Below are 26,944 nucleotides of genomic sequence, written 5' to 3'. Positions count from 1 at the left end.
TCAGGAGTCTGTGATTCAGAGGTTGTTTTGAGGTTGTTTTTGATATATTGTACATGTGTCTTTACTTAAGGTTTGCAAAATATTCTATTTAACCGGTTCTAAATTGTTGACATCTATTTTATCAGCAAATCAACACCTGCTCACACAGTTATCGTGAAAAATTTTTCACTATAAAAAGCGTTGATAAGTGAAATATAAAAGAAGAAGAAAAGGAGAACATCACATCACCACTTATCACCAACTTATTCTTGCAAGAAGTGAATGATGCACCTGAGTTAATACGTAGCTTATGTAGCCTATTCAGGTTGAATCTACCATTTTCCAAATTAGAAAATATCTGTACCAAATCAGGAATATTACAATTGTTATCCATTCGTTTGATGTGTTTGATGTGTTTGATGTGTTTGAGCTTTTGATGTTTGCCACTTGCGTATCGACGTTCCGTATAGAATTTTCCTCGAAGTTCGGTATTTTTGTTATTTGACTTTTTGTATTAGAAGGATAACAGTTGTTAGTATCCATTTGTTTGATGTGTTTGAGCTTTTGCTTTTGCCATTTGATTAGGGACTTTATTTTTTAAAATTTCCTCGGAGTTCAGTAATGCTGCGTGTTTATTTTATTTAAACAAAGTGACAAAAGTCATATAATGTTTAACTTAAACAACTTCACACTTTGAAAAATATAATGACTTGCAAGAGTATTTGAATACAGATAAACTCATTATTTTTTTTTAATTTCACTTGATTTGGGTACAATGAAAGTATATGATGAGAAAAGCCGAGTATTGTACGATTGTTTACTATTAGTAGGCCAAAAAAAGGTTAGATAAATATTTTGGTTCCTGTTCATGTTTTGATTCATACATTAATAATGACTTGTGGTAAAATATTCTCTTAGTAACGGGAATAATTCGTGAATGTTTGAAAAGTTCAATAGATCATGGTTTAAGAATATTGAGTTCGTTTAAAATAGTTTTGGCTGTTCGTTTTGCAATTTTTAGCAAACTGTCAACTTAAAACTTGTTTCAGTTTCCCCATAATGAAAAACAGTTATTCTAATGTGGAACAATACATGACCTAAAACTGATCATTGAGGTGCACCTACTTTTAATGTAGATGAATCTGAAGACGTATTTGGAATTGATACGACCTGATGTTTATCAGCCAAATACGAAGTAAACCAATGAATTGAATATTAAGAACAATTATATTGATGAAATTTTTAAAGGAGCAGTTTATGATTTAAAAGATCAAAATCTTTACACAGATCCAAAAATACTGTCCCTACTAAATTTCCTTTATCAATGGCTTTTAACCATTTGTCTAACAAAGAAGTCAGAGCAGGTTGACATGAATGGTTTGCACGAAAGTCTGATTGCATGACATACAGTAGATTATATTTGTTTAGAAAATTCACAAAATGAGATTTTACTTGTCGCTTACGGATCTAAGATAGTAATGGTAAAATGCAATACATGTAGGTATGTAGTCAAACACATAATTTTTTAAACCTTTATTTTTTAAAACTGGTATAACTTGAATATACTGCTTTTCTGATACTTAAATTAAAAATGTGACATAACTATCAGTTGCATGCGTCTGAAGCGATTCTTTCTGTATATACATTCATATTAGGGAATTAAAAAAGGTGAATATTTGAAAACCCGGAATACTGATAACTTAAGATGAATGATATTTTTTTTATTGTTGTAAGTGGCTTTGCATTTGATGTCAGTAATTGCGAATACTTTCAAATCTGAACAAAGTGTCTTTTTGTTGTTGGGGTATACAAGTACCCGCCCACGTCCACATTGTGTAGTATTTATTTCGTATCCATCTGATGAGTTTTTTAAAGTTCGCTCTTACATGTCCCAGGTAGGGGAGGGTTTGGATCCCACTAACATATTTAACCCGCCACATTCTTTTGTATGTGCCTGACCCAAGTCAGGAGCCTGTAGTTCAGTGGTTGCCGTTTGTTACATACTTGCTTTACGTTCATTTTTTGTACATAATTAGACCGTTAGTTTTCCCGTTTGAATTGTTTTTCATTTGTCATTTTGACACCTTTTATAGCTGACTGCCGGACGGGTTTTGCTCATTGTTGAAGGCTGTACGGTGGCATGTAGTTATTAATTTCTGTGCCATTCGGTCTCTTGTGGAGAGTTATCTCATTGGCAATTATACCACATCTTCTTTTTATGAACATTTGTAAATATAAAATGCATCTGGCATGCGTTCGGAAACGAATACCTGAATGAACACATTACATTACATATTCCTGAAGATTTGACCGCTAGAAACGTGGACAGCTTTGGGTATTACCAGACTCCTTGCATATGCAACATGAACACACATATGTCTTGCAAAAACTGTTTGGTCAACCAAGATTGCAACATCCCTATTGCTCGACTTGCTCAATCTGCTTTAAATTATAACGCATGTGCAGTAATGAGCTTTTTAAAGTTAAAAGGAAGTTTTAATATTCTGTAAAAAAGTATGGTCACTTATTTTAACAAAGTGACAAAAGTCATATAATGTTTCACTTTCACGTAATTGGTTCCACTGATGGTGTACTGTTAAGCACCGATCAAAAAGTTAGAACTTAATTTTGGTCATAATTTAAAATAGATATAGGAAGATGTGGTATAAGTTCCAATGAGACAACAAGTTCTCCTTGAACATTTCGTTTTAAATTTCCAGTTCATTTATTTTTAAATCAACCTTTTTTTTCTAAAACAAAACTAGCATAAAGACATCAAAACTCCATTTAAGTCAGAGGAAAAACTAACATTGTCTTAACAATAAAAAAAAAAACCAGAAAAGTAAAACAAGTCTACAAATTTAAAACATTATATAGAAAACAAAATACTTGTCCATTGATTTACGAGTTTTGAACAGCGGTATACTACTGTTGCCTTTATTTATTATTCAGAAACAAGAACCCTGCTAAAAGCCTGTCCCGCACAATGAATAACTTACATGCTCTTATAGGGCCTGCATATCCTGTTCAACATCAGACATCCGTCGTGTTACTCCCAAACAATGTGTTACAACTTATTTCAAGTGATTATGTTTCAAAGATTGGAATTCCTATAGCCAATATGAACTTAATAAGACTTGAAGTTTTTACATAGGCATTTGGTGTTATTTTGCTTAAAAACGTGTAATGTCTTTAGTTTCCAAAATTAAGTCTAATTACTGGTATATCATAAAGAAATTATAATATATATACATGTATATATGTATTAATTTGTAGGATCCTTTACTTTAGATAATTGAGCTGATCTGTAAAAATAACATCTTAGTGCCTTAGATATGCTGTATTGTTGTACGAAGCTAGATTAAAACTGGAAACTGGAAAGGTAACACCCGGCCACCGAAAACTTCATTTGTTATGAAGCCCAGGTGGTCGTGTGGATAAGCGCTCCGGGTAAGTGCCGGCGATTTGGTGTCACGATATCTCAGTAGTATGGGTTAGAATCCAAGCGAGGGAAAACCAAAGTTGATGTTTAGACGAGTTGTACATATGTATGAAATATAAAAACAAGGGTAAAACTATGTGTCCCAGACCACTCAGTGACGGGGCCCTAAAAAATCAAAATTAAAAATACAACGTTCAAATCGATGATTACGTTGGGTAAAACCGCATTGTCCATAAGACAAAAAAGATTAATAAAAATAATTTAAAAAAGGTATATTTTAACAAGACGCATTTGACTAGCAGGTCGAACAACGGATGTCCTTAATCCCAGCTGACTGCCATTGGCTATTGCCAAATAAACAGATCACCAGGTGTAAATAAAGTCAATATCAATTATTAACTTGATACTAATTGTAAATAAATACACTTGCGGAAAAGATGGTTACCGCAAACAAAAGCTGCAAAAATTAGTACACCATTTTCGGATTTCAACAATTGATGTATCTTCACTGATGTAAGGAACCGAGATGGTATTTGGAAGGCAGTATGATTAACTATAATTTAGGATGGACTCTACTCATTGACAATTATTTTATCTACAAATATGAATCTTCGTTTTCATCTCTATGTAATTGACGATTTATTATTTAAGGTAAAATTGTATTTGCAGCTATTCAAAAAATGATCCACATTGTTCTTTCTTTTATCTTACTTTCTTATAATACATATAGAACGTATTATAAATACTAAGGTTATACGACTTTCTATGCGCACGTCACTTTTGTTGGCACAACCTTTTTCAACTTTTGATCTTCAGTGCTGTACAAAATTGTACCTCTTTTTTTCACTTTCGATCTTTTATATCTGGGCGTCACTGGTGAGTTGTGTGGACGAGGCGCGTTTTTGCCGTATTGAATTTTAAACCTGATACTTTGTGTGTTTCTTTGTCTAATATGTTCTTCTATTTATTGGTATTGTAGTCCTGATATATTTTATTGTCATTTCAATGTTATATTTAACTTTGCGAGGTTTGGCATGCCACAAAACCAGGTTCAACCCACCATTTTATTACCCTTTAAAAATGTCCTGTACCAAGTCAGGAAGATGGACATTGTTATATTATTGTTCGTTTCTGTGTGTGTTGCATTTTTAACGTTGTGTCGTTTGTTTTCTCTTATTTTTGAGATATTAAGAAAAGACGTGGCACGGTACTTGTCTATCCCAAATTCATGTATTTGGTTTTGATGTTAAATTTGTTATTCTCGTGGTATTTTGTCTGATGCTTGGTCCGTTTCTGTGTGTGTTGCGTTTCGGTGTTGTGTAGTTGTTCTCTTATATTTAATGCGTTTCCCTTGGTTTTAGTTTGTTACCCCGATTTTGTTTTTTGTCCATGGATTTATGAGTTTTGAACAGCGGTATACTACTGTTGCCTTTATTTAACATCTTCAGTATTACAACCTTTTTTAAAATCCCCGAAGACCAAATATTAGGTCAGCCAAATGCCTTCGAGAAAATTAAAACCATACTGTTATAACAAACTAGTTTTTTGTTTCATTTTCAATAGTCATGTGCATTTTCTTGTAAGGATCTAAACAACTCGGTATACTTGGAACACTGAACATACTATTACCATGCAATACTTTTGTAATTTATTAGTAAGTACATTGTATTTAACAACGGTTGCAGCTTCTTTTGCAATTTTCATTCATATAAGCTGGGTTTCTACTACATTCTCCACTTCTAGCCCAATCATGACAAAACTTATGGTGGTCTGTACATGAGGTGCTACCTGAAAATAATAGTCATAAAGTTGAGTAAGAAAACAAAACACCTAGATACATTTTGTGTCAAGTCAAGAGCATATACTTCAATGCATGGTTGGTGTTTGTTGTATATTATAATAATTTTTCTTTTATTGTTTTGTACATCTATTAGGACTTTAGTTCCCTCTTTGTAATTTAATTAGATATTTCATATTTTAAGCTCACCGGGGCACGAAGTGTCCCTTTTATGAGTTTATACCATCACTTGACGTTCGTCGTCGTCGTCTATCGTCGTAAACTATTTGAAAAACTTTCTCCTGAAACTACTGGACCAAATACCTTCAAACGTCAAATAAGTGTGCCTTAGGGTATCTAGTTTATAAATTGTATCCATGCTAGTAGCTTTTAGAGCAAATCTGATGTTGGATACAAATATTCAATGGGTCTGATCTATCAGCCATCATTTTTTTAGCTTTAGACGAATTGAACAACATATTGTTAGGATGCTGCCACTAAAGGAGTAGGTCCGGTAAGGACCGATTTTGGCCTCAAATTTCAGGTTCATCTGACAAAAGATTTTGACCACTTTTAAAACACTTGAGTGTCTATCTCATTTGAATGAATTAGTTTATGTGAAAGATTTGAACTGATTTAGTCATTAAAAACCATCCGATTCAAGCTCAGATGTGAAAAATCAACCAAATATGCCAAAAAAAGTCACTTTTCGGATGTTTTTTTGTCAAAAATAAAAATGGCCGCATCCGTATTCATCCTCAACCTTTATATACGTTATGTATTATCATAAAATACGACTTCCATTTCAATATTAAAGATGAACACGAATGCGGCCACTTTCGTCTTACACGAAAACCGTCTAAAATTTAACTAAAATGCTACAATTTTAAAGAATTCAGTAATTTAGCATGACTTTAAGGTGCCAGTATCCGATGTATGTTCATATTATAGTCAAAGGTATCCCACATTTATGTAGCAGAAGCACTCTTCTTTTCAATAAATAACTAAAAGTTTACATTTTATCAATTTTGTAAAACTGCTATATTCTGAGGCCAAAAAGGGCTCTTACTGGACTTACTCCTTTGTTATTTTAAGAAAATTTTACAGTTTTGTGTTATTATCTTCAATATTAAGATGTATAGAAATATACTGTTACCAGCAATAATGTTCAGCAAAGTAAGATCCACAGAAGAGAATAATGACAAAAACAGTCAATTGACACCTGAAGGCAATTTTACACCATTTGTTCTACGTGTTTGCTGACATTTAAAAAAAATCTACCTTGAAACTTCTATTGCCTAATACTTCTTAACTGTAAGAGAAAGTTCCTTTAGAAATATTGTTTATAATTTGTATCCAAATTTTTTATCCATCAACAAACATGGCCTCTATGGCCAAAATAGAACATAGGGGTCAAATGCAGTGTTTGGCTTATATCTTAAAACAAAACTAAAGCATTTAGAGAAAATCTATTCTAATCATCATGTTAAGATATATTTGCCTTAAAAGTTTCAAAGGCATTGGACAACCTGTTGTTCGGTGGCTGGCCCAACATTGGTAATTTTGAGAAAAATTTTGAAGTTTTGGGGTTATTATCTTGAATATTATTTCAGATAAATATACACTGTAACCAGCAAAATTGTTCAGCAAAGTAAAGTCTACAAATAAATCTCTTTGTCAAAATTGTCAATTGATCCCATAAGTAATTGTCCTTTAAGGACAATTTTACACAATGTGTCCAAGTTTTCTAACTTTAAAAAATTTTCTCATATGAATCTATTATTTTTTATTCATATGTATGTCAAGTAAAATGAATGTATTTGCTTTTGAAGTATAAATGACAGATACAAAGAGCATTTGAATGGCATTTTTAAGCCACTCATTGATATATTTGGAAAAGCGAAAATTATAATCGATTAAAGTTCGATGCAAAAAATAACTGGTGTAAAATTCTTGCTCTTTGGAGCCTCTTATTATATTGATGAAATGTTTTACATTACCAGGTTATGACCAAGTAACAGTCGTCTCTTTGCTCTACAAATTAGATCTTCCATTTTTCAAGGTATATTTAAACATTTGTATCGGACCTAAAAGTTACTTAAATCAAGGTAATCTTGACTCTGATGGGAAGTTGTCTCAAAAACAATTATGCCTCATTTCTAAGTTATATAAATAGTTAAAAGAATCACTGAATGTAGAAGTGTTGCACGATCGGATTATCACCGAACTTCATTCTGCCTTTAAATTTAATATTCAAAACGCTTTTCTATATTAAAATCAGAGTTTGGAAATACCTTTAAAGATGCATTATTAGCAATTGTGATATTTGCGTGCGCTCCTTTTAACACACAAGTTCTACTAATGATAATTCTTAAAGAAATAAGTTGACGAATACAACACCTTGTCCGCTGCATGTATTACAGCTGTGTTTGCAGTTTACAAGCATATATCCTGGGTTTCTTGAACATTCTCCATTAGATGCCCAACTATGACAGTTAGGATGATTGTCATTACAACCTAGAAGTAAATAACTAAATGTTTACTAAATACTCAGAATATGTATACAAGAACAATTTTGTTGTACAAATCCTCATCAAAGATACCAAGTCAATAATTATGTACGCCAGACGCCCTTAAGGAGGTCCGCTACTCAGTTTCAAAATAACAAGCTTTTCATAACAATAGTATATGATGATAGGGGAATAATAAAGGAACCAAAATAGCAAAAGTTTTCGAGTTATTAGCCATTGAAATTTGGCGGGAAAATGTTCTTTTTTGACTTTTCATAGCTTTATCATTGACAAGTTAAAGTTCTCAAAAACTATTGAAAAATAACAACGATTCTATAACACTTTAACAGATGTCTTATAGTTATACATGTAAAAGATTTATAGAAAGAAAAATGGGGGTCAATTGTTTATGCGTTTGCAGTTAGTACTAATTTTTTTATAATGATATTTTGTGAAATGACCTTATCTCCTAAATGACCATTTAGGAATGTAAGACATCAACGTTACTAAAAGTTTGAGATAAAATGCTACTATCTAGTACCAGAAACAAAGAGGCACAGACTACTTCAGACATGAGACAGTACCCGATCAAAAGCTTCTAGGGGTTGAATAGTTCTTCCTATTAATCAATATTATGACCAACTTTAAATACACATGACCATAGTCTTTGAAATTGTGTAAATCACTAAGAGAAGTTTCTTTAGTGTACGGTAGCTTGCATTTTCGAACTATCTGCGATTTATGTAGCCTAGTACCAACATGGAACGGCTATATATGCTTCTACTTTACAAGTGATTGGAATTTTACAAATAAGAACATACTTGCTCCACCGCCCCCTCCGCCAGTAGAACCGTCACAGTTTGTACGTATATTCTGTTGCTGTTCTTGGGCTAAAATATGAGATGTGTGTAAGTTTAAAAACGTTATCCAATAAAAGTGATAACTGCATTATACTCATTTGCATTAATAATATATATAAAAAAAAGAAAATATATTTAAGAATAGAGTTTTTTATTTTGATATTTTTATTGTGGTGTAAAAGATTTGACTCAAGCACGTTCTGTATGAAGACAATGGCCTAATACTGTCATAAAATATGCGAACGATTTACAACCCTATAAAATTAGAAAAACAAGCATTCAATTATTAATTACATTTATTCAGTACAGAGTTATATCATGAAAGACATGTCATTTTACTGATGAAAGATATTAGTTATCCGCGATATTTCACATTGGTTTATTATTGTATTTTCTTTTATGTGGTACTCTTCTAAATTTGTTTATGTATATATAGGACCAATTATATTATATGTGTAAAACCTATCCAAAGGTATTTGATTAGTGCTTGCCTCTTTGGACATGTTGGATACAATTGATTAAAACTCTTCTGTAAGGCAGACATCGTTAATTACCTCTGCTTGTAACACATCTTTTAAGGTAAGTATTATGACATGGCCATACTTCTTCAATCAGCTGATACAGTGCAGGATCATATGTGCGTAGCTTGTCTCTTGTGCTTATTGGACCATGAATTCCATTTGGTGTTGCACTGTAGTCATTTACATTGAAGTAGCTTTGCGCACCTTCAGCCTGGCACATGTATAAAGTATCAAATACAAGACGAATTTGTATGTCATATATCATGACACATCTATAATTATTTGATGACGGAAGTAAAGCTTATTTAACTTTTTAGTAATCTCTTACAAGATGTTGTTTTGATGTATAAGAAAAAAAATAATTGTCTTCATAGTCATTAATTTAAATATCTTCTGACAACTAAAAAGCTGAACGAAGCAGATGTCCTAGAGACCGAGGTCGAATGATTCACCCTTATTTGTTCAACTAGATTGATTGGTAATAATGAAACCTTGATTCGTAGTAAGTGCAACTTTGAGGCGTATAGTGTTTTGAATTTCAAACAAAAATATAATTCAAACATAGCTTAACCCTTGGCCGATCATAATGAATTCTGAATCAAATTAGCTTTCTCTTTTCAAAGGTGAATAACCGAGAGAAATATTTTATTTTATTGATTAAAGCACGATTGGGTGGTTAGAATATCTTTCTTATTTAAATCTTCTGATGGAAATACATCAATGAGACAGCAGCTTAACGACATAGAAAAATTTGAGATAGGCAGGGATAAACATTCAGTCTTCAATATCACACGTCAAGCTCGTAATCGTACCAGTTCTAGACTAGAACAATACTTACGAAATATTCAGCACTACTAGTCATAGAATACGTATGCGCCCAAAGACCCTGTTGCTTTGCTGTTTTATACTGATTTTCTAATCTTTGAAACCAACCACTAATACCATATCTAGCACCAAGATTTGCCACTCCATGAGAAAATTCATGTAAATATATATCTTCACTATGATAACGATCATTTTTTAAACACAACAAATTTTCTTCACCACCTGTAGAAACTGGTGCAGAGTCAGTAGCCCCAAGTCCGCGTGCTCTATTATCCCAGAAAGAAGGATCCATATGACTGTGTTCCGGTATACTAGTTGTACCTTCGTTTACTCCTATGACAGCTGAACGTCCAGATCTCTGATAAAATGAGTTCCGAACGGCATAATTATCAGCAAAAAGAAACCGTGTTATATAACAAGCTCTCTTCAATGCATCGTCATTTACATTCCAGGATGCTACAATATATTTAGTTTTAAAGATTGTCTTTTTGTAAACCCGTGCGATTTAAAATTCTAATTAGTGTCATTAGAAGTCAAATTTATCATGACATTAAACATTGAATTGTGGATATTTTCATGCGATATCGTCGTTTGTGGAGAAACTGTTTGTTTACAGAATACAAAAATGAGACACCGAAACAAATTGAAGATCAGCAGTAAACTGGAGGAGAAGATACATGTACCTTAGCCAAATATATAAAGATAACATTTAATATTCTAATGAAACAACATGACAAGTTCGTAGTATTACTAATGAAACTGAATCTATCAATAACAAAATACCAAAGCAACCAAGTACAGAGAACAATGCTGGTTTGAGAGTCTCATTGTAGATGCTTGTTTTTAAAGTTACAACTTTTGAAGTATTTTAGATATAAAAAAATAAAACTAAAGGACTCGTCTAATTCGACGACATTAACGAAACACATATAATAGGCCGATAACGTCACCAACCTCATTAACAGAAAGGATCAAATACATTTTTACATTATTTTACATTTAATCACACCCTTTTCGAAAAAAAATTAATATATTTGTAATATATGGAGCAAATACCTAAATTCAAATAAATTTCCTCTAAGCTATAACAATAAAATATTAAATAAAGTTGTGTATGCAAATTCATTTGATAATATAAATATGGTAACATTATGTACAGAAATTTAAGACAAAAGACTCACATAAAATCGGTATGCCATATGCTTCTGTATATTTCTGGTAAAATGTTGCTAGTCCATGCGGCTTCATAACTGACGAGCTTCTCAATTCAGTCGGAACTCCTCGCACATGATTGCAACTATCAGTTGAAGTTGCTTTTCCGGGTCTAAGACTTGCTCTTTTGTTCTTATCTGCTTGTGTAAAGGTATGTGTGTTGATAACAACAACAAATAGTTATGCAGTTATCATGAATGAAATGACATGATTGGATGTCGTAATCAATAGGTTAACTAGTACATTTATATAATTCGATGCCTAATATTAATTATACAGTTGTTAGAACTAGATTATGTGCTTGCATGCCAAAATAACTGTATGGGATTTGATTTTTTATTTATGTGTTGATCTTTCTTTTTTTTTGTAACTTTATACTGATAACATTTTCTTTGTTTTATTTCTGGAACTTCTAACAACAGCACACGAGTGACTTGGAAAAAGCCACTACCAACTCTAATCCCTTTATGATGTTTGATAATACTTTATTCAATTTCTTTTAACATAAAGAACGTCATGCTATTATAAAGGGTTGACAATCAATAGGAAGCTTACAAAAAAAATTCAAATTCAGATTCAAATACAATATGTTGCAAAAGAACAAGATATTGGTCGCACAGATGTCCCTTGCATGACCGTAAAATGAAGAAGTAGTAATGTTCATAGATGTGTTTTAGCATATGCTAGTTTTAAAATATATATTGCATAAAAATTGTAACATTATGACGTTATATCTGATAAAGTCATGCTGATTATGAGATACACAGTTTTCCTGCTTTCAAATCTTTCTGTTTGAACCCGTCGACCTGGAACTTATCAATTATTGGTAATATAAATTATTTGGAAATCAAAAGGTCCTGGAATGGAGTATTTTTTTTATCAACAGCATTGTCCTATATTAGTTATAAATAAAGTTGAATTCTTTGATTCGCTGTTTTACGTCATACCCGCTAACAAATTGAAAACTGTACTTATACGTCTTATTTTAAGTCCAGATTTTTAGTATTCGTAATATTATCTTAGAAAGTCTTACTGATTAAAATACTACAATAGGGGAAAATTTCACAATGATTGAGTTTAGTAGTGTCAACCCTGTGATTATGACCCGTGTATATAGCAAAATCCTAAATACACCGTTTGGTGGTGGTGCGCCTGTCAGATGTGGAACGTACAGATAAGGTAATAGGTAACAGGTGAATATACTATTGGTATCGGTATCGGATTCAACCCGGAGCTTGTTAATTATTGGCAATATTAATTATATGGAAACAGACGGTTCTGAAGTGTAGTAATTTTCAATTTACACCATTGTCCTATATTAGCTATATATAAAGTTAAATTCTTTGATTTGTCGTTTTTTTCCCAATGACGACTGACAAATTGGACCTCGTTATTTTAATATTTCAGACAAGCAATTCCATGTAGGAGTCTAAATGTAAATCCTAATATTTTACTTTACGTTAAAAAAATTGTATTAACACAATTTCTGTGCAATCTGTAATATAATATCGCTTGGTGTTTTTTGTAATAAATTTCTCTTGAAAACTTACGTGAATTATAATTGTCTGCATATCCGACAAACCCAGTGTCAGTAAAATTACCATCTGCATCATAAAACTGTATCCTAAAATCCTTCCCTAAAGTATCCAACCCATTTCCATTCACCTCTACGTCTGACATAATAAAAATATTATAATATTTACATGAATGTATTCTAAATTTGATCGTACCCTGGTTTTGTAAACCAAACTTTTTGTTTCTAATTAATTTATCTTTAAGTTTCTTTTAAGGAAGCCCAAGATCTTACTCGCTTTTGCAGTAATGTTGTTAATATGAGTATCCCAAGATATTTTGCAGTGTTGACGGAATCTAAAATGTCTTCGTTTAATACATTGTCATGTTGCAATGGTGTCTGTGATCTTATTACAGTGAAAGAGTTGCAATTTTATGGGTGGAACTGCATACATCCAAGTTTGTCCTTATTTGGCTAGGCAGGATAGGTCATTTTGTAGTATGGTACAATATTGATGATTTTAATATTTCGGTATAAATACAGTGATCTGCAAACAATCGTGTGTTTGATGCTACTGTTGAACGGATGTCATTAGTGAAAAAAAATAAAAAGCCTGGCTTACACCTTTCTGTGCATTTCAATAAAAAAAAATGCCTTACGGTATGTCCGTGTGTCTTCGGTTATAAATACATGTAGTATATAGTGGTTGTTTAAAAAAAGAAGATCACTCACTTTGCAAGCATAGAAGAATTGAACCTATTAATGAAAACCAAAATCCACCGGTCATATTCAAAGTTTCACTAACAAAGTGGTCAAAAGTTTGAAAATGCACTTATCTATTACATTAGTCATATATATTTACTTATCTTTAATAGTTCTTGTCCAACATGTCTTTCTTCACCTGTTGTACGGATAAATTAACCTAACGACTTGGCTGATTGTATAGTGTCTCCTTCAACAGCTCTATTTATTGACTGTCTGTCGAAAATCTCATTTTCGATGTTGGCTAGTTATGATTCAAACATTCACCAAAGTATGGGATGTTTGATGGAAGTATCTAGAACAATTTTTATTGGTTCTTTTTAATTGAATTGGTAATCAAATAAGAATAAACATGTGAGTGAATAAACTACTCACCAGAATCAACTTTTCGCCGACCTTTTCTTGCACGACGGCTTACATTAGCGGAACAGGGATAACGTAATCTTTCAGAGCACCTGAGTTCGTCCGTAGTTTTTAATCATCATAAATACCCCGACTAAATTCGATTGATGTGTTTGAGCTTTTGATTTCGTCATTTCCTCGGGGACATTCTGTTTAGATTTTCCCTCAAAGTTCAGTATTTTTGTTAATTTACGTACAATAGTATTGTATTCGAGGAATGTTAAATGCTTTTACTTAATTTTGAGTGTCATATTTTGTTTTATCTTTTATTCAGACAATATGTTTGCTGTGTATACAAGGGAAAGTCGTCTTAATCATTTGACTTTAAAACTTTTTCAAACTTTTAGCATTCGGTCAAGTTTTGGGTTAGATTATTTTAATATGCCGATTGTAATGGGTTATGCATGAATTGTTTGATGTATAATCTTTATAAGAGTTAACCTATCTACTATTGTGTCATATCACTTGTTTTGAGGTCAGCAACTGGTGACTGTTTGAAAGTACATGAATTTGTATTCCCATATGATGGGGTCTTAGTATTCTGTGCAGTGTTTTGAGGAATGATATATGATGTTTCTTTAAATATATGTTTACTTTTTGGACATGGAGGTTAAGCCAACATGGGTTTTACTGCCTCTTGGTTTCTTCACACTTTTTTTATATAGTTGGCAGTTTCACAGTGACAACGAAGCCCTTCTTTGACCTATTATAGGTTACGAAAACGTGTATTTGAAAGCATTAAGCACGTCAATAAAACCATGTACTGTAAGGACTCTTATTTAAAAGGGATAGCCAGTAAGGAGAAGGATAAGTAGGCAAATACAAGGCTCCCTATTTTTATTACTTTAGTTCCACTGACAAATAATTAAAACTCATGATTCTGTAGTAAATTTTGTCATATTTTTTACTTTAACAGCTGTTTCGGTTAATAGAAATATTAAAATATAATTTCCGAGATGCACTATGCGGTATAAAGCTATGTTTGAAATAAATAAAGGAAAGTTTTGACAGTTGCATATGCTTATTCCTATTTCGTGGATTTTTATTTTGTCAAAGTGCTGCACTAATGTACACTGATTGCTTTTAAGATTTCATTTTTACTTAAATAATCCGACAGGAAGCCTATTAGGTTTTAAATGGAAAGAACTAATGTATGACTTTTTGTATTAATTTTGTGATCTATTTTAAAAGTCTGACGATGAGGTCGTTAACTACAAATTTTTTTTATTTTTTTTATAAATGTTGTTCCAACAAATTCATCCAATTGTAAAATCCATAAGTCATCTCTTCTCATTTGACAACAGACCATTTAGAGAGAAAATGCTTTTACTTTACATTACAGAAACAATGTCAGTCTGATTGCGGACTAGTATAAAAATCATGAGTAGAAATTCATTAGAAGAAATTATTTACAAGGATTTCCTGGCAAACCCCTTATTTTATACATGAAAGATGGCATGGTACGCCATTTATAGTCAGTTATATAGACCTCGTATTGTTACAGTCAAAAACAAATATTGAAAATAAATGAAATATTTGACACTGGACGTGAAGCAAGCTACAATCAAATCATTTACTTATAGGCTATCCGTTTTCCTTTTTATATGTTTTGAATAAGAAAATAAAGGTATATTTTTCTCTCGTGCAAGTCTTTTCTCCAGACTTAAGATCTCTTGGTTTCATCAGATCTTTAACGTTTGTATTAAGGTTGATGATTTTCACATTTTATTTAACTCGAGCATCACTGAAGTGCAATTCTAATATGACGTTCTTCTTTAGCTTTGGATACAAAGCCATGTTCTAATTCGAATAGAACATGGGCTGCACGTGATTGACGTCACAATTGAAATTGCAACGTCAGATGAATTTTGAACAACGCCACAGATCAAAATGGACATTTTTTATGGTGTTGCTCGCTATGAAATTAAATAAAAACATTCTAAAAGTAAGTTTAAATGTTTTTGTTCTTTTTTTATTGATAAACTGTTGATTTTTCTATAACGTTTTTGTTCACCAATTCAAAATGGCGATATTTCGAGCGTTTACTATAGGTCCGCTTCGAAGTACAAAAGTTCAAAATATTCCTATTAGAATCGAAATAATTCTATCATGCCATGCTCTATGCTCATTTTAACATGGGTAGGCATTATATTTGTAAACATTTAATACCTCGCTAACGCTCGGTATTAAGATATTAACAAATATAATGCCTACCCATGTTAAAATGAGCATAGAGCATGGCATGAAAGAATTATTTCTTAATTTATTGTCCAAATCTGCATCCGGTGCATAAGAAAAATCAAATAAGAGACAAGGAGCATACCTTCGGTCGCTTTTGGAACACATCATATACGTCATGAATGTACGTATAAACCTACATATTTTAATGATAAGAAGGTTTTTATATGTTTTGATACGCTGTGAAACCAAGGATTTATATCTTAATACTATACAAATCCTTGGTGAAACAATAGTAATGTCCACATTTGAAGAGTGATATGAATGGGATGATAACCAAAACCATTTCTATAAAATGAAAGGGTAGAAAGATCTTTATATACAATGATATTCGTTGTTGTATTCGCGTTGGGTAAGTGCAATCAATATCATTTCGTTTTCATAATGATGTTTTTCAATGATAAAACAATTGTCATGCTATATTAACTTCAATATAATAAGTACTATAACTGTTAATTTCGATTTTGATGGAATGCCTAATTGATAATTGCTCTAATGATTCAATTTAAATGTTTCAAGTAGGACCTTATTTTGTGAGCAAGTACACACAACCCTATCCGTTTACAAAGAATTACAAGTTATCAAATGCCTAGTTATCTAAATAAAATCTGAAAATATGCATTTAACAATTAATCTAGTCTAAGAGTACAAAATGTAGTGAATAGTGAAGATACTTTATATAACACATATATAATTTAAATTACATTAGTAAAGTCTAAGTCATTTTAGTGTCCGTTAATAAATTCATATATAGATATAGGAAGATGTGGTGTGAGTGCCAATGAGACAACTCTCCATCCAAATAACAATTTGAAAAGTAAACAATTATAGGTTAAAGTACGGCCTTCAACACGGAGCCTTGGCTCACACCGAACAACAAGCTATAAAGGGCCCCAAAATTACTAGTGTAAAACCATTCAAACGGGAATATGTCTGTTCTATGGTCGGGTTGTTGTCTCTATGACACATTCCCAATTTTCATTTTCAATTTTATATAAATATATTTATTAAAGTTGAGCATATAAGAACTTCTATTTATGTTAGCAAACACACGTGAGTGAGTGTCTTTATAGTGGTCATCTGTTGGTATTCATATAAATTAATGTGTTTTAAATATATGATATTTCGGATTGGTAAATATTTGTCGCAGTGCGCCTATATTTTGAGTATGATTTATGATATGTAAAAAACACGGGATCTTTTATTCGTGAATAGTTTTCTTGTTAACAAACGTTAATAAAGTCAAAGTTGAAATAACTGTACATGCTGGTGAGATATTCATATGAAACAAGACTTAGTGTTTGTTTTTTATTTTATATTCGTTTGATGTAACGAATTAAAAACACAAGACGACTTCTTGATAAGTTTGAGTGTGAATTTTCCGTTCATCAACTCAAAAGGTGGCTGGAGGTTATTCGAGTGTGAAGTTCCAGTTCATGCATCAACTCATTTGATGGCTGCTTGGTTTCCTAGTGTGAAGTTCCAGTTGATCAACTCATACGATGGCTGCTAATTATTTGAAAGTAAAATTCCAGTTGATCAACTCATGAAATGGCTTCTGGTAATCTGAAAGTAAAGTTCCAGTTAATCAACTCATTAATTCTATTATCTGAAAGTAAAGTTCCATTTGGTCAACTCATAAAACGGCTGCTGGTTATCTGAAAGTAACGTTCCAATTGATCAACTCATAAGACGGCTACTATAGTTGTCTGAGAGTGAAAATCCAGTTGATCAACTCGTGAGACGGCTGATGGTTATTTAAAAGTTGGTCAACTCAGAAGATGGCTGCTGGTTATCCGAGAGTAAAGTTCCAGTTAATGGACTCATTAGATGACTGCTGGTTCACTTTGAGTAAAAGCATACTAACGTGCAATCTAGTTTAAGTAAACCGTACAAAATGAATTTTACATCTTAACAAAAGAACTTTGTTTTTACTAGAAAGTGACACCCACTCCGAACAAAAATAAAACCCAAAACATAAAAACAATTGCAAACAAAACAAACGCACATAACCCGCACATAAAACAAAAAATAAAAAGGAAGTTTTGGGACAAAGTAGAAATAATAAACGCTAACGGTTTTGTGAAATGAAGCAAAGAATTAACAATTCACTAATACCAAAAATTCAATGATTTTACTATACAAAAATACCATTTTGTCAAAACAATAATAAGCGTATGAGAACAAACAAACATTTCTCACTAGCGAAAAATAACATCATTCTTTTTTTTTTTGATCAGGTACTTTTATTGTGATCGCTTACGTCAATAGAAAATATTCATTTATAATTTTACATGACTCGTTTGAAAGGTACTTTAGTTAAATAAAGTACTATAAATTGAAGGAAAATTATCAAATAATTACCATAATTTACTTATAGAAAAGGAAATGTGGTGGCCCTAACAAAGATAATGAGCCCCGATGATAACATGAGTAATTACATAAATTGGAAATTCCAATGATTCGATTCTGCCATTGTTTTTACATTACTTTTAACACGGCCTTGAAGGTTCTCAATTAAAAATATGTATTTAAACTGGTTCGTCACGCATTCAATATTTAAAAACGGATATTTCTCATTAACGGTGAACTCAAATTGACAGCTGGTCAATTCAGATAAACATCGAGCATCCCTTGATTGTTTGTGACTGTACATGTAGTATTAAATTGAATGATATTCAGACTTACACGAAACTACAAATTCAATCAGCATGGATGGTTATATTCCCTACTGTGCTTTCGTAGTATTATATATTTTTATGAATGGTAAGATTTCGCTAATAGTCAAATGTACTAAATATGCACGACGCTTGGAATGTAAAACAAATTGCATGCAGCAAATACAATTTACAGCAGGGCTTAGTCCTCTTAGTATGTACATGTATGTTTAATGTATTTAAATTTAACCAAGCCGTTGTAATTATAAATAAGGTGAATAACGAACCAAAAAAGTACATTAAACGCTACATGCTTGCATCTATGCCTATCACTTATTTTAATAACTTAAAGCATTTTAAAAAGATTAGTCAAACTTTAATATACTAAAATATTAGACTTGTCAAGCATCAAGATGAACTACATAGAATACATGTTAAAGTTTGCAAAGCGGTATTGGTTTTGTTCATTATTGAAGTGTGTATGTTGACCTATAGCTGCTTACTTCTATGTACATTGTTCATGTATGTCATTTGGTCTTTGGAAGTCAACGATTTCATTGGCAATCATAACATATCTAGCCCGACTTTTTTATAATGAAAGTAATTTTAAGTTTAGATTTGTTGAAAAATAGGAAATATATTTAATGTGAGAAATCATGAAGCATCGCTTCTCAAAACAGAAACACGTATAACTGATATTCTAACATGACGTCCTTCAAACGCTTTGAGTACACACCCGTGGTAAAATATGAATATATTTCATGGGCTGTTCCCATTGTACCCCCACGTCATATGTTTTTTAATGAATGAGCGACTCGACGTCATAGAACAATGACGTCAGAATATAAGCAATTTACGGGAAAATACACGCTTGTGAAACGGAAAATCATCACAAGGAAACGTTGACAAATGATGCTAAAATGAGTTATATTAGCCGTTTTTGTATACATATGAGACATATAAGTACAATAATAATTAGATTAATCTAAAATTATCTAAATATGTTATTATAAATAGTTTAAGCATCATCATTTATTCAGTTTGCTCCGTTATTTTACGTCAATTTAATAGTGCATTTATATATTGGAACGGCAAATAATGCCATCACCTAGAGCGCTTCGATCCAAAATAATTGCCGTATTTGTCCTATTAGAATCGAAATAATTCATGGGGGCTTGAATATATCTATATTTTACCACGGGTTGTCCCTTTATGCCGATATTTTACCCCTCGCTATCGCTCAGGGTAAAATATTTGTCATAAAGGGCCAACCCGTGGTAAAATCACGATATATTCAAGCCCCCATGAATTATTTCTTAAATATTATGAGTCCGATACCTAAATTTAGGTTGACTCCGCATTTTCTAATTAAGCTCTCAATGTATAAATATGCAGATATTAGGCAAATCAATTTTAAATGACCGTAACATAAATTATAATTTAGATTAAAAATATTCAATTCACTATTTCTATCATGCATTAATTCCAGTAGGAAAAAGAAAATTATTCCAAACAAAACTTTCAAAATAATCAAGTTTGACATTTTCTGTAACTTTTGCTAAAACTTCATTCAGTCTGTAACATTCCTATAATTATATTTACTTGGTATACTTTCTAAATGTGAGTATTCTAGAATTTTGTTCAATGGAATAATCATTCATTATCAATTTTAATAGGCTCAATTACCATGTTGAATTATCTACTAAATGCATGTGGACTATGTGTCTATAATTGGTATTAAGTTTCTCAGGAGAATGCTGTTAGTGAGGGTTCATCCTTTTAAATCATACAGAAGTGCGGGAGTTTTTCGCTACATTGAAGACTCATTGGTGGCCTTCGGCTATGGTCGGGTTGTTGTCGCTTTGACCCATTCCCCATTTCCTTTCTCAATTTTAGAAACACAATGTTCTGCTTGATAAAATAAAACTATCTTTATTTTCATTTGATAGCTGAAGCCAAACTGTTCACACCAAGTCAAAGGAGTCCTCGAATAGAATTTATTGACAACAAAGGAATTTATACTGAAGCCAGTTACTATGCTTTAACGTTAAATCTTACAAGCGACGAACATGGTAAGGCTGTAAAAAACAAGACTGATTATTTAACATGGCAATTTATTGAAAAATAATTTATAAATGGAAAAAAATATGTACAAGACGAGTCCTTATTTCCTATTATGTGAATGGCATTTTTATTTACATTACTTGTATCTTTTAGAATTGAGACAAACTATATTGAATAAATAGTATGGAAAAGAAATATTTCTCAGAATATTGATGGAAGTAGAAACAAGTAACAATTTATTTAAATAACCTTTCACCGAAAACCGCCAGTTTTATCAGCACTCTTTGGGATAATAAGACAAACAAAATGTATTCGCCTATGTGCTGTTCTGTATATTTTATTTTAAATGTAAATTACCAACGAAAACATGGAAAAAATATATTTTGTCAGAATGAACAGAGTTTGTAAATATCAAATAAATCGCTACAACATGAACAAAAAAAAAAATAGTTGGCGGAAAATATAAAACAAAGAAATATTGAAAACTAAAATTATTAGTTTATAATTTTACTTGCGTCTAAAGTTAAATTTTCATAAAGACAAGAAAGCAAAAATATGAATCGGAAGAAAAAATGCATTAGAAGTAGAGTTTGGAAACTCAAATAGAATGAGCAAGCCTATACGTATCTCTGTTATTCATTTTGAAGTCAACTTAAAATATGTCATCAAATACTGCAGCTTCACCCTTAAGCTACAGTAGTCTACGTCCAGGGCAAGCGACATCAACTCATAGTTGTGACAACGTCAGAAGGGTTCCAGATTCTCTCAGAAGAGCTTCCAACATACAACCAAACGGACTTTCAAATTTTTATCAGAAGTACACTGAAGCATACGGGATTCCAATTTTAGGTATGGTAATACTGTTGCAATACTAAAAATTATATGCTACTTTTTGTATCACTGAAAAGACTTGATGAATGACTATTATACATTGTAATGACACTGTTCATTGTTTGTATAACCGGAAGAAAAGTGACTTCAGGAACTTTTACAATAATTCGAAAACGGCTTTAGATGAACTCTCGTTTTAGATTGAATATTTATATGAACTCTCGTTTAAGATTGAATATTTCTATGAACTCTCGTTTTAGTTTTAAATTGAATATTTCTCATTTTAGTTTTAGCAGAATATTTCTTGTTTTATTCTTAAATATAAATTAATGTTTCTTATTTCAAGTATCCAAAGAGATTATAGATTTACTATTTTACAACTTAATCCGATAGATGTCAAAAGTGCGAGATAATACATGTATCTAGCACTTGAACTACAAAAGCAATTATCGCTATTTTACTAAGTACAGCCGGAGGACAATAATCCTATTATCATTACATAACATTTGACAATTATATTTATATTTTATGAGAACCTTTTATAATGTTTTAATACCCTTATCTTTGACTTAATTTATGTTTTGTAAACTGTTGCTTGGGCAGTCTTCCCCTAGCTTTCAAGCTGTAAACTTGTGTTAATAAATTGGTATATATTTTTATACGGTCTTGCGTTTAAAGCAGCCATAGTGTCAATTATAGACCTACAGACTTTAATGTAACCCGTGCCGAACTTCACGGACTCATGCCGCAAGCTCACGGGGTTATATTTGTGTCAATTGTATCCACTTATTTTTTTTACTTTAACGCAAAGTTTATAAGGCAGGCTGTTGAAAAACAAAATATGAAGACATTGTGTCTAGGTAACTTAAAGGGTAGCTTGTGTAAAGGGGTTTAAATGACTGACAACATAGTTTTAGAAAAAAAAATAACCAAAATTATCCGTAGATTATGTCCAATAATGTTATTCTCAAACTGCTGGTATTTTATTGTTTGAAATAAATTGTGTCTTTTTGTGTGTACTTTCTGAATACTTGTAAATCAGTATATTTGCACTTTTCATATACCGATTTGTATTTCAAGACTCTTAGTGTTAGTTAAGGCTCCGTATGTAAAGTCGTACTTTGGTCTATGTTTACTTTTTACTTATTGTCCGACTTTGATGGAGAGTTGTCTCATTGGCACTTATTCTATATCTTCTTATCTCTATACAAACATGTATAATATATATCTTCTAGCATCAAGAAATGTTCCTGATGACGCATTGAAACGTGCTTGTTATATAACCAGATTTGTGTTTGCTGATAACTATGCTGTGCGTAATTCCTTTTACAAAAGATCAGGGAGGACTGCAGTCATAGGACAACGTGAAGGAACGACTAACATCCCTGAGCACAGTTTTCTTCCTGCATGGTGGAATCAACGAGCACGTGGATTAGGAGCTACAGACTATGCACCAGTTTCCACTGGGGGAGAGGAGAACTTATTGTGCTATCAAAATGATCGATACCGGAGTGAAGATATATATCTTCACGAATTTTCGCATGGTGTCCACAATTTAGGTGCAAAGTATGCAATTAGTGGATGGAATCAAAGACTAATAAGTCAATATGCAAACGCTAAACGCAGAGGTCTTTGGGCTAGAACTTATTCCATGAGTACAGTGGAGGAATATTTTGTAAGTTAATCTCTGTGTAAAACAGTACGATTTATATTTCATATAACAATAACAAAGCAAACCTGTTAAAAACCAGACGTGCGTTTTGTCTACCAGATAGAGACCCACCAGTGGCGCTCGAAACAGAACAGTTTCAAGGGTCACAAATAAATACAGGTTGTCTAACATTGAAAAACAAAAGTTTCAGAATATTGTTCAAAATATAGACAGTTTATCGACCATAAAATCTGTTCATTTGTACAATTGCTTTTATAAGGGCAATAAGATAAACGTGCCGCGTCGTTGTTTTTTTTATAGCTGACTCTACGGTATGAGTTTCTCATTGAAGACCGTGTGGTGACATAAATTGGGGTACTGCATATATGAACTTTTGTGTTAGATAATAATTCTGTTCATACTTTACTCTTCCATATATCTATGTTTTCGTATTGTCATTGTTTATGACGCCAGAGTGACATAACTCAGTATGAACAAATGAAAATAAAACCAGCTTTACATGAGCACATAGTATTATTAAATTTAAATCACTGAAAATATAGTATTACAATATATAAGCAACAAAACTAATATTGATTCAATTGACGTAAACACAATAATTATTATACATGAGTATATCAATTTTGTTTCACAGGCAGAGGGTGTTCAGAGTTTCTTCAATGTGAACGACTATAGCAATCCACCGAATGGTATCCATGGAACTATTGACACAAGAGATAAACTAAGAACATATGATCCTGTCTTGTATGGTCTCATAGTGGAAGTGTTTCCATGCAAAAATACATATTTGAAGAGATGTGGCTCAAGTAGAGGTACCATGACTTGATTTTAAACATATATAATGAATACATTAACCTAAATCCCAGAGTATTGCTATTATATTTTGAGAAAAATGTTAATGATTGTTATATAGGGAATTGATACTTTAAAAATGTCGATTATTTTTTTTATTTTGCCAATAGGTTTATTATAAACCCTGGCATTATGTTTTTCGTTTTTGTAGAAATAATTCCACTTGTAATTTCAACACTGCCCGTGACTTAATAATTGAAGTTAACACAAGCAAAAAACCACATTTGTCTTTCAAATTAGGTGTTTGCTGCATTTCTGAAGCATTTAAAAATGTTTTTATATAAATGTTACTTTAAAAGATGGACATATTGTGGTAAACGGGAGATAATCACATTTAAACCATATGTGTAATGATCCGTCACACATGCTTAATAATTTTTATCAGATTTGTCGCTTCTGTTGTTGTTGTTGTTTCTTTTTTTCTTTTCTATAAATCTACTTTACAAATAAGTGTAAACACTAAATAATACATAATTATATCATTACGTAAATAATCTGAATCAATGTTTTTTGGTGGTTTTTTTTTCATTTCAGCTTCTGAAGCGGCCCAGAAATTCAAAATAAACTGTGACAGTAACGGTGGCGGAACAGTGACTGGAGGCGGTAATGGTAATGGTGGGGGTACAGGCACCGGAGGAGGGAACGGAAATGGTGGTGGGACCGGTGGCGGGAACGGCAATGGTGGGGGGACCGGAGGCGGGAACGGCAATGGTGGTGGCACAGGAGGTAACGCTTATCAATATGATCTAATAATATATATAATCTCAGACATTTGGTAATGTGATGAGTGAGACACGAAACTTTGTTTAAATTTCTCTTTAAAGTTGTTTCACATTTCGTCGTTGGGCCTGTAATAGTTTACCGTTATTTTAGTTTTTTCATGGCTGAAGGTCGTGTTAATTCCTAAAGTTTACATTCTCGCGATGTTGGATACTGTTAAAATATTTTATCTGAGTACATGTTCTGGCGTGCACTAATACAAAGTATATATTGATTTACTTCCGTTACCCCGTCTTAGTTCATTAAGTGTTTTTTTAAGAGAGAGAGAGAGAGAGAGAGAGAGAGAGAGAGAGAGAGAGAGAGAGAGAGAGAGAGAGAGCAAAGTTCTGTCGTTGACAGTAGATTGAATGGACAATGATGGTTTTAGTATGTATATATAAAGTTATATGCAAAAGGATAAATTATATTGTACACGTATATATCACAGATTGTTCAGATAGCAATCCGAGTTGTCAGAGTTGGGCTGCAAGGAATGAATGTTCCAGGAACCCTGAGTATATGCTGGTGAACTGCAAGAAAAGTTGTAATAAATGTAGCGGAACGGGTATGTTCACTGTTAATGAAATTATAATGCGACAGTAATGTATCGATGTTCAAATCACTTATTTCGATTAGGAAGAGACATATCAAGGTAACAAACAACAACTGAGGGAATGGAATGAATCCCAAAAGTAGTGATAATTTGTGCGTTGACAGGGTAATGTCTCTTGCTTTGCATGGAATACCCTCATTCGAATTTCACTCAGTTAGAATTTCATAATCGCGGTGACACGACAGATCAGACGACTTTACTGGTATCTAAAATATTTTAGACAACGAAACAAAAAAAAATCTTTTTCGTGTTTTGATAAACATATTTTAAGTATTTGTATGTTATAACCTTTTAAGAGATATAAGAAGATGTGGCATGAGTGCCTATGAGATGAATTACCATCCACTTTTTATAAAAGTTAGCCATTATAGGCCAAAGTACTTAAACGTTTTAATGGTACAAAACCCTCATCGTCATCTGAAACAAAAGTGTAACATCACAACATAAAATGCACACTACAAAATATCAATTGAAATGCAATCAATTCATCCAATCAAATGACATAATGTATGTTTAAACAACAAACTTCCTAATTTGAATTGTGTAAAAAAATACTATTGAAGATAACAGATAAAGTTACAAGTCTTTAAAGCAAATTTATATGACCTTATATCCAAGAAAGAGATCTGTAGTCCTTCCGCCAGCAAAACTTGAAACCATGCCTCTTTGACATCTTGAAATTTGTATAGTATCAATAATCACTCGATCGCTAAACTAAGCTTTATAAAATTTTGCCTTTGTTTTAGACATGTTAGTATTAACAAAGTCAAGAACATACTTAAATCCATGGACATAGTTACTTATATTTTCCATACACAATATTTCAATGGAATTAGATTCCTAAAGTTATCTGTTGGGCACCATCTGTTTAAAGCTTCAGTGAATAGCTTATTTCTGCATAAATCAGGATTGTGTCTAGTTTGGATCGTAATTTTTATTTGCACTTAATTATAATTTTTATTTAAATTAATGGTAAAATTTAATAAATGGTCAACGTTTCCAACAGTATGTGATCATTAGATATAGATTAAACTAAATAAGAGAAATAGAGGGGGCAAAATGGTAGTCTCGATATATGTTGCAATATAAGGTATCATAATGTTTTTTATGAACTTATAGTATGTGTTAAATATTAATTAAGTTAATTTATGTTTTCTCATATTAGGGGGATCTCTCTGCGAGGATAACAACAGAAATTGCCGGAGCTGGGCATCCATGGGTGAATGCAGTAATAATCCTGGATACATGCTTCAAAACTGCAAGAAAAGTTGCAACTCCTGTTAGGCTTTCTAAACACAATATAATATCTTAATAATGCTTTCAAAATAAAACCTCTAGCTGTATTATGAATATATCGGGTTTTTACGGAAATCAAAAATGTTAAAAAGGCCAAATAAAGTACGAAGTTGAAAAGCATTGAGGACCAAAACATCTTAAAAGTTTTGCCAAATACAG

At 32.1% G+C, this 26,944-nt stretch overlaps 2 protein-coding genes across 3 annotated transcripts in view; one reads left to right on the top strand and one right to left on the bottom strand.

Moving 5' to 3' along the window:
* Positions 1-5,090: 5,090 nt before the first annotated feature.
* Positions 5,091-26,944, bottom strand: part of LOC134711011 (uncharacterized) — a 28,479-nt gene continuing 6,625 nt past the window's right edge. The window contains exons 8-15 of the mRNA XM_063571437.1: positions 24,604-24,849; positions 12,677-12,799; positions 11,096-11,263; positions 9,928-10,370; positions 9,123-9,300; positions 8,530-8,598; positions 7,599-7,715; positions 5,091-5,209 (exon numbers count right to left, since the gene is read on the bottom strand). Coding sequence (XP_063427507.1) covers positions 5,091-5,209; positions 7,599-7,715; positions 8,530-8,598; positions 9,123-9,300; positions 9,928-10,370; positions 11,096-11,263; positions 12,677-12,799; positions 24,604-24,849 — 1,463 coding nt within the window. The remainder of the gene's footprint in view (positions 5,210-7,598; positions 7,716-8,529; positions 8,599-9,122; positions 9,301-9,927; positions 10,371-11,095; positions 11,264-12,676; positions 12,800-24,603; positions 24,850-26,944) is intronic.
* LOC134712290 (uncharacterized) lies at positions 16,351-26,829 on the top strand. Of its 2 annotated transcripts, none has more exons than XM_063573692.1 (9): positions 16,351-16,393; positions 20,648-20,770; positions 21,441-21,611; positions 22,829-23,268; positions 23,900-24,077; positions 24,652-24,783; positions 24,814-24,843; positions 25,325-25,441; positions 26,655-26,829. In XM_063573692.1, the coding sequence occupies exons 1-9, from the start codon at positions 16,366-16,368 to the stop codon at positions 26,771-26,773; spliced, it is 1,338 nt and encodes a 445-aa protein (XP_063429762.1). In that variant the 5' UTR covers positions 16,351-16,365; the 3' UTR covers positions 26,774-26,829. The 2 variants fall into 2 exon arrangements, with proteins under 2 accessions (XP_063429762.1, XP_063429761.1); XM_063573691.1 differs by lacking the exon at positions 16,351-16,393 and adding an exon at positions 18,613-18,807.

Source organism: Mytilus trossulus, chromosome 3 (assembly GCF_036588685.1).
Source record: "Mytilus trossulus isolate FHL-02 chromosome 3, PNRI_Mtr1.1.1.hap1, whole genome shotgun sequence".
Classification (NCBI taxonomy): Eukaryota; Metazoa; Mollusca; class Bivalvia; order Mytilida; family Mytilidae; genus Mytilus; species Mytilus trossulus.
Note: the sequence above shows the minus strand (reverse complement) of the source record. Positions and strands in the feature narration are given on the sequence as shown.